At 47.0% G+C, this 12,309-nt stretch overlaps 1 protein-coding gene across 1 annotated transcript in view; it reads left to right on the top strand.

Moving 5' to 3' along the window:
- The window catches only part of Zmpste24 (zinc metallopeptidase STE24), a 42,382-nt gene extending 35,055 nt beyond the window's left edge, over positions 1 to 7,327 (top strand). Inside the window, exons 9-10 of the mRNA XM_042271819.2 lie at positions 321 to 464; positions 5,396 to 7,327. Of these exons, the coding sequence (XP_042127753.2) occupies positions 321 to 464; positions 5,396 to 5,620 (369 nt within the window). The 3' untranslated portion in view covers positions 5,621 to 7,327. The remainder of the gene's footprint in view (positions 1 to 320; positions 465 to 5,395) is intronic.
- The last annotated feature ends 4,982 nt before the right edge of the window (positions 7,328 to 12,309 follow it).

Below are 12,309 nucleotides of genomic sequence, written 5' to 3'. Positions count from 1 at the left end.
ATTCATAACAGTAGCAAAATTACAGTTATGACAATTACAGCAATGAAATAGTTTTCTGGTTGGGGAACCACCATTATATGAGGAGCTGTATTAAAGAGCCGCAGCATTAGGAAGGTTGAGAACCACTGCCATAGAGGAAAACTGCTGACTGGCTTGCTCCTCCCGGCTTGCTCAGTCTGCTTTCTTATAGAGCCCGGAGCACCTGCCGGGGTGGCAGCACCCTCCTTGCTAAGGGCCCTCTCCCGTTCATCATTGATCAAGGCGGCGCCCGCAGGCCTGCTTAGCATTACAATAACCTAGTGTCATGTCCTCTCTTCTAGATAAATTCCTTCCTGTGTTTCTTCTTGTTTGCTGTGCTAATTGGTCAAAGGGTACTTTTTGCCGCCTTTGGTTTTTATGACACTCAACCCACTCTGATTGGACTCTTGATCATCTTTCAGTTCATTTTCTCACCTTACAATGAGGTAATGTATGCTTTTTAAAAATTACTTCATATGTGGTTTTGTCTATCTCAAATCTGGATTCTTCAGGGTAGCATGAAAATAAATCAACAAAACCATAGAAGCTTCTAGTCCTCACTGTGTAGTATAAAGTATACTGGACGGTATAAAAGCAGCAGAGAGATCTCAATCTAAATAGTTAAGTGCTCAGAATATTGTTAGGAGGTAAGGGTAGAGAATTGGAGCTTAGCGATACAAACCTTGATATGTATACCTCAGAGCCTCGGTGGCTGGAGGTCACCTTCTAGAATGCCATGTCCTAGGCCATGTGTTCACCAGTGTGGGTGTGAGAATCTGTGTGTGAGGGGACAAAACAAATTGAGAAGGTGACAGACTGGAGGGAGTTGTGTGACTGTATTCCTCTGATTGTTCACAGTGACTTTAGGGAGTGGGTATTTCACAAGTGAGGTCAGGAGCCGGTCACGAGCAGATTCTGCATGTGTGACACAGCACCAGTTAATGAGACTATTTCAGAGCAGAAGCTCATGGCATTTGGTAAGGCTGCCAGATGAGACCCAGAAGTAATATCGGCGATCTTGAGGAACCTCCATTCATCCTTGAGACAGCTTCTCGAGTAAAGCCTATCAGACCAACTAAGTGAATCCTATTTCTTCACTTAGGAAAGCATTCGGGGTAGGGGAAGGGTGGGGGTAGGGTGTGCCATGAAAGAAGAATGGAGAGAAGTAGCTGTGAATTGTCCACACAAGCTATATAATCCTTGTGAGGACATGTATTTATTATTTTAAATTATAGACATTAAACTATTGTTTTTGTTTTTAAATTTTCTTTTTATTATTTTTTTAACTGTGTGTATGATGTTCATGGCACGTGCATGTGAATTCAGGTGCTAGCAGAGGCCAGAGTCAGTGGATGCTCCTGAACCTGTGAGCCGCCTGACGTTGTTGCTAGGAATGAATGTATTTATAAAATGCCTTGTGAGGTTTGCTGCTTAAACGTGGTAGAGAATACTTTGGTCATATCTCAGATGGGGTAAGGACACTGCACATACATAATAAACAACCCCAGAGCACTCTGCTTTTTTTTTTTTTTAATTTTTGCTTTTTTGTTTGTTTGTTTGTTTGTTTTTGTGTGTGTGGTTTTTTTTTGTTTTGTTTTGTTTTGTTTTTCGAGACAGGGTTTCTCTGTGTAGCTTTGCGCCTTTCCTGGAACTCACTTGGTAGCCCAGGCTGGCCTCGAACTCACAGAGATCCGCCTGTCTCTGCCTCCCGAGTGCTGGGATTAAAGGCGTGCGCCACCACCGCCGGGCTAATTTTTGCTTTTTTAACTGTTTTTCTTACCCAGTTGGACTGGTAATATCACTGTGGCTTCCCATTAGTCCATGTTTAGTTTTCTTTAATTGCTGCCTTTGCCTAGGAAGCCTGGTAACCCAGCTCATCAGAGAGGAGGGCTCTCCAGCTGAGGCAGGGGTTGGCAGCTGAGGGGGTCCCTGCAGTTGTCATACAAGGAACTGAACCCCACGAAGAGATAAGAATAAAAACCCAGTGCAGATTGACTTGATCAACTTGGATCAGACTTCAGGGAGTCTTAATAACAGATGGTTTATTCCCAATGTATTTAAGCCCAGTACAATTTGGAAAAATGGTTTCCTGGTGTAACACAATCCCCAGTGTACAAAGACGCATAATTACATTGAAACTCAACTCAGGGTACCTGTCATTCCGTCCAAGAAGATGGATTCTAGAGATGGGCTACCTGTACTAGCTTAAGGGCCTAAGGGTCTGTCCTGGATTTAGTCCTACAGAAAGCATAGAGGCCATCTGGGCTGTTAGCCATCTCTGGTCCTGGTTGGGGGAGCTTGGGGGAGCCTCTGTCTATCATGGTCATTCAGACTACTAGCCATCTCCGGCTATGTGATAAGAGCTTGATATAGCCTGGCCCAGCAGATAACAGATCATCAGGCTATTAATCATTTCCCATTCTCAGCCTTCTGAATGGAAGAACAGGTTTTCATCTTTCCCATTGGAAAGACAATCCTCTATGCCTCTATGCTTAACATTCCTGGTTCTCTGGAGATCTGTGGGCTCAAGGACCTTTGTACTGTGCTCCCAACAGGCAGTGATGATGCTGATGTTGGCCTAGTCATGAGATTTTTGTTTTGTCTCCTTACTCAGTAGTTGAATTCACTTCAAATATTACCAAAATAAATACTGAGTATTAGAGTGGTTTGCAGTGTGATTAGTCCACAGAGGTACTAACAACGGTTTAAAAGCCTTGAGTTGCCTAGGAGATGTAGTCGAGAGGCACTGGGCATTTAGCCTGGACTTCTTGTACGCAGTATCAAGAGTTTAAGGAGCTTAAAATAGGAGAGATACTTTCTTGGGATTGCCCTCCCTCCCCCCCCCAAAAAAAAAAAAAAATGGAGAGCTAGCTCGGTGGTTACGTTATGTTGGTGCTGATCTTCCAGAGCACCCAGAGTTTTCAGTTCCTAGAACTCACATCAGGTACGGCCTGTAACTCCAGCTGTCAGATGCGGTGCATCCGGCATCTGCAGCACATGTGATCATGTACCCCACATGCATCCCACATACATACACATAATTAGAAATAAAATAAATGTTTTGAAACATATTGGAGCTGGGCTGTGGTGATACACACCTTTAATCCCAGCACTTGGGTGGCAGAGTCAGGTGGACCTCTATGAGTTCAAGGCCAGCCTGGTCTACAGAGTGAGTTCCAGAACAACCAGGGCTACACAGAGAAACCCTTCCTCAAAAATAAAAAAATAAATTAGAAACCTATAGCAAAACAGGTAGTTACTAATTTATCTACTTATATTTTATTTATGTATTAAAGCAAAAGTAAAGACTGGTTGACTAAGGTACTTAAAATAGAGGTGAGGGATGTGAATGAGGGATTTTGTTTGTTTTGTTTTGTTTTTCGAGACAGAGTTTCCCTGTATAACCCTGGCTGTCCTGGAGCTCACTCTGTAGACCAGGCTGGCCTCGAACTCCAAGATCAGCCTGCCTCTACCTCCTGGGTGCTGGGATTGAAGGGGTGCTCCACTACCACCTGACTTTTTTTTTTTTTTTTTTTGATTCTGAAAACTAAACCCAGGACTTCACATGTGCTAGGCGAGTGCTGAGCTAAGGTTATTAGAGCCGGTGAATGAAGGTTGGGGAAGGGAGGCCTCTCTCCTTCCCTTTCTTCCTTCCTTGAGATCGCTGATAAGGCTGGCTTCAGATTCCTGCCTCAGCCTCCTGAGTAGCTAGAGGGACAGGTACACATCACCACATCTGGCTCAGACAGCCAAACCAAAATGTATATTCAAGATTTGGAAGAAATTTCATGGAGAATTGGGTGGTAACAGAGACTCACAAACTTTATTAGGAAACTCATAGTGGCAGAGAGAGAGAGTTATGTGTATTGTGTACATAAGTGTGCTTGCCCATGTGTATGCCTGTGGAGACCAGAGTTTAACACTGAATGCCTTCCGCTGTTGCTCTCCAAGGCATCTTCTGTGTCTGTGAACCTGGCTGCCTAGCAAGCCCCTGAGGTCTACCTTGGCTCCCCGCTCCCTAGCGCTGGGGCTGCTGATGTGCACTTGATTTTTGCAATGCTGTAACTTCAAACTTGGGTCCTCAGGCTTCCACAGCAAGTACCTGACCACAAAGCCGTCTCCCCAGCCCCCCAAAAGCAAAAGCAAAACAACTATGTCAAAATATTTTTTTAAATACACAGCATGTCATTCTGTCTGCTACACTTGTGTGTACAAAGACTTTGGTTTTTCAGGTCAGGGTTTCTCTGTGTAGCCCTGGCTGTCCTGGAACTCGCTCTGTAGACCAGGCTGGCCTCCATCTCAGAGATCCACCCGACCTTGCCTCCCGAGTGCTGTTGCAAAGACCTTAATCCCTCAGAGTTTATATTTTCCCAGGAAAAATTTCCCTTTCATAATGGTTTTTAGAAAGGGTGAACTTAACCTGTAGTTATTGCCATAGCCACTTGTAAAACATTCAGTTTTGACTCCGGAGGCTGAAGGGGATCATGAGCGGGAGGCCAGCTACATAGAAAGACCATGTCAATAACAAAACAAAATTTGAAACTGATGTTGTCAGAGGCTCTGTCATAGTTTAGAGTAATCTCAGTGGAGACTGTTTTAAAGATATAAGTGATCAAGAATATAAAAAGTGATCCTGTGGGGCTGGAGAGATGGCTCCGTGGTTAGGAGCACTTGCTGCCTTTGCAGAGGACCTGGGTTTGGTTCCCAGTACTCACCTGATGACTCATAACCATCCGTAACTCCAGTTCAGAGGGATCTTGAAGCCAGCCCCCTTCTGACCTCTTTGGGCACCAGGCAAAACACAAGCACAAAATAAATAGATGTTTGAAAAAGAACCTCCGGATGAGGTAGTGTAGCGGATTCCTGAAATCCTGGCCCTTGGGATGTGGGGGCAGAAGATGAGGAGTTTGAGGTCGGCCTGGGATCTGTGAAACCCTGTCTCAGAAAAACAATGCCGAAGGTATGTTAGAGACAGAAGGTGAACACAGAACTGACTCCGCACGCTGGTATGCGCTGACTTTGGAGTCACCCCTTCAGTTCAGCACTGACCACCCAGCCCTGTGGCCCTCTGGGCTTCACCTCCTGACCTATGCAGTCGAAGTGAGAAGTTCCTGAAGGGTGAAGGCCCTGGCGCACCGCACACTCTCAAAAGCTCCTTTTAATAAGGATATATACTTGTTTCTGGTCTGTTGGCTTGGAGTTGGGGAATCTCAGCTTGACATTCTCCCCCCCACCCCCTTGAATCCCGAGTCATAGTCTCCTAGTAGGGCTGGCTTGCCTTTCTCATGTCCTGACCAGTCCTCCACAGCCTGGCTCCTGAGGGCTTGGGTGACAATAACGGTGCCAGGCGGCTAACCCCCTTTTTTTTCTTCTACAGGTTCTGTCTTTCTGCCTAACAGTCCTGAGCCGCAGGTTTGAGTTTCAGGCCGACGCTTTTGCCAAGAAACTTGGGATGGCTAAAGACTTATATTCTGCTTTGATCAAGCTAAACAAAGACAACCTGGGCTTCCCTGTTTCTGACTGGCTGTTCTCCACGTGGCACTATTCACACCCTCCACTGCTAGAGAGGCTTCAGGCTCTGAAAGCCACAAAACGAGACTGAGCCACTCGGGGACTGGACACACTTGGGATTATTTCTGGCCCAGCAGCATGTTCCAGCTCTTGATGGCTTCAAGTTTTTAAGGAAAATGATTAAGTCCATAAAAGTCCAGATTTAAATACATTTACTATCTCATTTCAAAAATGATTTTAATAATCCATTTCTTAAAACACTGGATAAAAATTTGAGGCTTAATATTTTTAAAGCATAGTCTTATCTAACATCTGGTTTACCATCAGTTTGTAAAATTATTTAAGGCAATGCACAACTTGTTTATTTCCTCACTATGTGGAATCTGCATTTGGGTGTTCGGGTTGTATGTTGAAAAGGGAAGACACCACCTCTGAGTATTTTCTGCAAGACAGAAGCAGAAAGAAGGTTCCAGATCACTGCGTGTACCTCCGTGGACTGTTTTTACCTCCATGCTGTTATGACTTCACCTGGCCAATCAGTGTTTTAAATGAGAAAGAAAAGGAAAAACGAGTGAGGCAGATGCTACTGAAATAGAAGTTGTTAGTCTGTACTGTACTGTTGTACTCACAAAACTTTCTGTTCCTTTCTCACACCAATCAAGAACCCCCTCCCTCCGTCTCTCCCTTCTTTTTTTGAGATAAGGTCTCGCTCTGGCCCTTGGTGGCCCCAGACTTATTCTTTAGCCTAGCATGGGTTAGACTTCTCATCAGGCCTTCTTCCTCAGCCTTCCAAATGCTGGGGTTGTGGATGTGAGCCACCACACCCAGTTTAGGAATTACTAGTGCTTGAAAGTAGAAATCTTTCAAATCATTAAGTTTGGGTTTGCTTTTAAGAAAGTCTTAATTTTAAGCCAGGCTTGATAGCACTTACCTTTAATCCCCATGCTTGAGGCAGAGGCAGGTGGATCTGTGAGTTGAGGCCAGCCAGGGCTACGTAGTGAGACCGTCTGAAGAAAGAGAGGGGGGAGGGAGGAAAGAAAGTCAGTCTCAATTCTTACCGTTTCTCCCACCTGGCCTTACTAGAGGTAAGCTAGCCTTTTCTCATTCAGTTTTCCCCCAGCAAATAACAGTACATCCTTCCACTTAGCAGAAGTTGCCATATTATACACATTTCCCAGTGTTAAATGTGGCAGAGTATGAAAGAAGAGATGACATTTGAAAAGACATAAAGATGAAATATTCATGATTCTCTTATTACAGGAAAAAAAATACAGTTTTCTATCTTTTTTCAAAGACAGAGGTCTCTGCTTTCATTTTTGTAACCTTTTTATTCACAAGTCCTAATTAGAGCAGATTCCATGTTTTTAATTATAACCCTTGGTCGTCAGGCAGATGTTTACTCTCAGAGATAGCAGCACACACGATTTCCAGAGGTAAAAGGTGTGAGCCTGAGTGCTTCCAGTGTCTGTCCTTGTGCTGGGCGAGCACCGTGCTGCGCCCGCCACTCCCACTCAGCGGGCGCGTGCCTCTCCTGGGCGTTGGCGGCACTGTGATCATCTCGGGCTCCGCTGACGGGAGCGGTGCCTTCACACGGACCATAAAAGCCCCAAGCTCTAGTTCAGCACTGCATTGTTTCTTTCCTACAGCTCAGCAGAGCAGCCCACGGCTTCTCTGCAGCATCCTTTCCTATGACTTCATGCTCAGATAATTGCCTTTCCTTCCTCTGTGCCTTTAAATACACCTTTCAGTTCTGCACAAGTGAGACATTAAAAGTTGCCAATGCAGATTTATGTCCTGATGTTGGGTTTTGTGTTGTGATTTGTGCGTCAGATGTTATGTTATCCAGATGTGTTGATTGCCTACAGGGACAGTGCTGTCCGTGGCTCCTGTGACCAGCTCTGAGTCTGAGTGATACAGGTACCACTCATGGCTGCTGCCTGTTCTTTCAGTCACACGCATCACCAGTTCTTACTGCATCCCTCAGAGCATCACCAGTTCTTACTGCATCCCTCAGAGCATCACCAGTTCTTACTGACATCCCTCAGAGCATCACCAGTTCTTACTGCATCCCTCAGAGCATCACCAGTTCTTACTGCATCCCTCAGAGCATCACCAGTTCTTACTGCATCCCTCAGAGCATCACCAGTTCTTACTGCATCCCACAGAGCATCACCAGTTCTTACTGCATCCCTCAGAGCATCACCAGTTCTTACTGCATCCCACAGAGCATCACCAGTTCTTACTGCATCCCACAGAGCATCACCAGTTCTTACAGACATCCCCTCAGAGCATCACCAGTTCTTACTGCATCCCACAGAGCATCACCAGTTCTTACTGCATCCCACAGAGCATCACCAGTTCTTACTGCATTCCTCAGAGCATCACCAGTTCTTACTGCATCCCTCAGAGCATCACCAGTTCTTACTGCATCCCACAGAGCATCACCAGTTCTTACAGACATCCCCTCAGAGCATCACCAGTTCTTACTGCATCCCACAGAGCATCACCAGTTCTTACTGCATCCCTCAGAGCATCACCAGTTCTTACTGCATCCCACAGAGCATCACCAGTTCTTACTGCATCCCACAGAGCATCACCAGTTCTTACAGACATCCCCTCAGAGCATCACCAGTTCTTACTGCATCCCTCAGAGCATCACCAGTTCTTACTGCATCCCCTCAGAAGCAGCCTTGGAATTATTCCTTCTCCATTGTTGTAACCTCAGATTGTCTTGGGCTTGCATTTTTATTGTTCCGGCCTCCGTTTGGATCCTCTCCATCATCCAGATCAATCAGAAGATACCTCTGTGTATTCTAGAGCCCAAGAAACCAGGATTGCCCATACCAGTGAACAGATAACTGCCTGTCTGGGTCAGAGCTTGCCTCTGATGCTCAATTAGTTATCAGTGACTAAGATACAGCAGTCCCTTCTTGTAGTTTTTCTTTCTGGCCATTGCAGAAATACTAATAACATTCATCAAGTTGTGAAAGGGAAACTTTTCTTGAGATGCAGCCACATATATCCCAGACTGGCCTCAGACCTTGATCTTCCTGACTCCACCTCCTGAGTGCTGGAATTTCATGTGCCGTTACATGGTGGCCAGCATATGCCACCGTGTTTATGTGATACTGGAGATTGAACCCAGAGTCCAGGCATTCTTAACTGAGCCACAGTCCAAACCCTACATACAATGTATTGTCCTAACTATTCTATTAGCTACTGTTAATCCCTCACTATGACTAATTTAGAAGCTAGACTTTATCATGGGTATGTATGTATGTATGTATGTATGTATGTATGTATGTATGTATAGAAAAAACTATAATAGGGCGCAGTGACGGGGTACTATAGGTATCTGAAGGCATCTTATGAAAAGGGAGCTGTAGCTATAAAGGCACTGAAACATGAGCAACACCAGAAAGCCAGAGGGTGGGGAGGGTGAGTGCTAGAGGGATTAGAAATTGAAAAGGGAAGGACAGGTTTTACAGGGCCTTGTGGCCACTGTGAGAATTTAGACTTCGGGGGCTGGGGCTCAATTAGTGTACCTGCCCAGAATGCACAAGGTCCTGGGTTTGACCCCCCCCCCCCACGATACTTCAAGAATAGAGGGGATTTAAACTTGACTTTTTGTTTTTCAAGACAGTTTCTCTGGCTGTCCTAGAACTTGTTCTGTAGACCAGGCTGGCCTCGAACTCACAGAGATCCGCCTGCCTCTGCCTCCTGAGTGCTAGGATTAAAGCCCGGCTTTAAAGTTTTACTTGGTAGGAAGCTTTGGACATGAAGGTTTAGGGCATGATGTGGCTTAGTTTTACAGGATTGCTCTGGTTTCTGCATTAGAAGTGGGAGGGTGGTGGGATCTTCTAACCCTTGTGGCAAGTAATCTTGGTGCTTTGCGGGGTCATAATTGGGGAGACACTGCAAGGTGTGACCTGGAGGAGCCATGTTCACTCTCTGGGGGCAGCTGAACCGTCTAGCTGTAGTGTCCTCTTTGTTAGATTTCCTTTCTGCGCGTACGTGCGTGTGTGCGCGTGTGCGTGTGTGTGTGTGTGTGTGTGTGTGTGTGTGTGTGTGTGTGTATTAGTGTGTTACTGGGGATCAAATCCAGGGCCTCATGCTAGGCAAGTGCTCTATTGCAGTACCCCACATCATTTTGACTGCTCAGAATTCAGTCATAGGGGGGCAGGGTCCTGCTCTTGGTGCAAAGAACCACCAGGAATCTTGGGCCGTCAGAACACACAGCCACACACAGGTTGAATCCAAGCCCCTTCATTGCTAGTTTGATGACTAGAGTCTTGTTTCTTTGTGTCCTGGGTATAGTTTTCATTTCTTTAATGAATATTGAGCACCTGCTGTGTGCCAGACACTGTGTGCTGGAAAACGGAACACTGAACAAGAGAGGCCAAGCTCCTTCTTTTGAGGTATTCTAGTGTCTTAGGTCAAACAGAAGCACTGAGGAGAAACAGACAATCACAGAAGGGGTGTTTGAAATGCTGGGAAGGAACTGTTAGCATTTGGGCATCTGTACTGGCCTTAGGCATCTGTGCTGGCCTTAGGCATCTGTGCTGGCCTTAGGCATCTGTGCTGGCCTTAGGCATCTGTGCTGGCCTTAGGCATCTGTACTGGCCTGCCCTTAGGGTCCCGGCAGGATAAACCTCAGCTGCAGCCACTGAGAGCACCTCCTGTGCACATTCACTACGTTTTCTTACAAAAGGCGGGCCTTGTACACCTCCTGTCTCCTTTCTCTTCCTCGTCCCCAGGGACCGGTCCCTGCCCCCTTCTGTCCCCTCCTCTCAATAAAACCTCCTACGTATGCCCTGTTGTATGGTGTGACTCCTTCCTGCTGTTTTTAAAATACGACAGGGATAAGATCACTTTTGAGCCAAGGGTGCTGGAGTGAGGACAGTTGGTGGAGCAGCATTCCAAGCAGCAGCAGACATAGCATGTCTGGGGCACAGCATGCCTAAACGGCCCGGGGAGCATCATGGCTGGAGTAGGAACACTGGACCAGAGCAAAGGGATGCATTCAGAAGGGCATATGGGAGACTCACAGGCCACACTCATGTGATCAGCGTGAAACCCACCCACCGGGAAGTTGCCGAAGGCACGGGCCACTGGTCCTTAGGGATTAGCCCCCTTCGGCTCTTGGGAATGCTTCACTCACAGAAATGAGGTGCCATTTGTGACCCACCAGCCCCTCTGTTGTCATTGAAACAATCCTGTGTGTCCTGTCTCAGTCACAGAGGGCCAGGAAAGGGCTCCTAAGCCAGCACATGAAGAGCCATCAAGGAGTCAGGCTCTCCAAGCCCAAGGTTCCAGGCACCACACCGGTCACTGCCACCATGTCCCTGTGGATATCTGAGCCCCTGCTCGGGGCCAGGGCCACTCTTCCCCGCTCCCTTCACTAGGCCCTGGATCCTCTATTCCAAGGGCTCCCTGACAGCCACACACCAGGGAGGCTGGGGTGCCATAACAGGATTGGCCGAAGCACGAAAGATAAACCCACCTTGGTGGCCCTTGGTGCTGCCACAGCTGGTTCTTCCTGGCTGACCCCAGCTTGTGGTTAAGTCCCTAATGGGAAATATGTTTAGTGAAGAGGACAGGGAGGACTGCAGCAGGCACTTGGCCTTGGGCTACAGTGCTGTGTGCCTCTAAGAGTGCTTCCTTTGGGGACAACACATACCCAGATTGATACTGACAAAGAAATTAGCCATCTGTGCTGGCTAGTTTTATGTCGACTTGACACAAGCTAGAGTCATCAGAGAGGAGGGAACCTCAGCTGAGAAAACGTCTCCATAATAGGCAAGCCCGTAGGCATTTTCTTAATTAGTGATTGATGTGGGAAGACCCAGCCCATAATGGATGGGGTCATCCCTCGGCTGGTAGTCTCCAGTTCTATAAGAAAACAGATTGTGTGAGCCATTCAGTGGTGATGAGGGATGAGGGTAGGGGGTGGGGTGGGAGGGGGTGGAGATATGATGACTAGCAAGCCAGTAAGCAGCTCCCCTCCATGGCTTCTGCATCAGCTCCTGCCTCCAGGTTTCTGCTATCATTGGTTCCCATCCTGACTTCCTTTGATGATGAACTCTGATGTGGAAGCATAAACCAAACAAACCCTTTCCTTCCCGGGTCGCTTTGGTATCACAGCAATACTATCCCTGACTAAGACACTTTCTCATTTCAAAAGCTCCTGGCTGGCCGATAGAACATCGGGCTGGGGTAGACAGAGCAGATCTGAGTCAGTGCCCTTCAGCGTTTCATCAAGACCTATGTCTCCCGTCTCACCACCAACACACACACACACACACACACACACACACACACACACACACACACACAGGAGCTCCTGCAAGGCAACAGTCAAGTCCGCCAATCTTCCACTCCAAGCTCCCGCTCCAGAGCTAGTACGCAGGGGCCACTGAGACAGGTGGTAGTGTGTGTGACTGGGGATGTAGCTCAGCTGGCAGAGTGCTTGATCCCCAGTGCCACAAAAAATGGTGTGGTGGTGCACACCTGTAATCCCAGAAGTTCAAGGTCGTCTTCAGCTACATAGCAAGTTCAAGGCCAGCCTGAATACATGAGACCTGGTTGAAATGAAGGGAAAGGTTAAAGGGGGGGAGGGAGAGGGAGGGAGGGAGGGAGGGAGGAAAGAGAGCCCTGGCAACCCAGTCTATAAACACCACTATACAAAGAGATTTAAAGAGGTTTGCCCAAAGTTACTGGGTGGATCAAGACCCTGCCTTGACCCTCTGGTTCTTACCACAGAAGTTTCTCAGGCCTGCC

This window comes from Peromyscus maniculatus, chromosome 2 (genome assembly GCF_049852395.1).
Source record: "Peromyscus maniculatus bairdii isolate BWxNUB_F1_BW_parent chromosome 2, HU_Pman_BW_mat_3.1, whole genome shotgun sequence".
Taxonomy (NCBI): Eukaryota; Metazoa; Chordata; class Mammalia; order Rodentia; family Cricetidae; genus Peromyscus; species Peromyscus maniculatus.
This window is presented reverse-complemented; position numbering and strand designations above follow the sequence as displayed.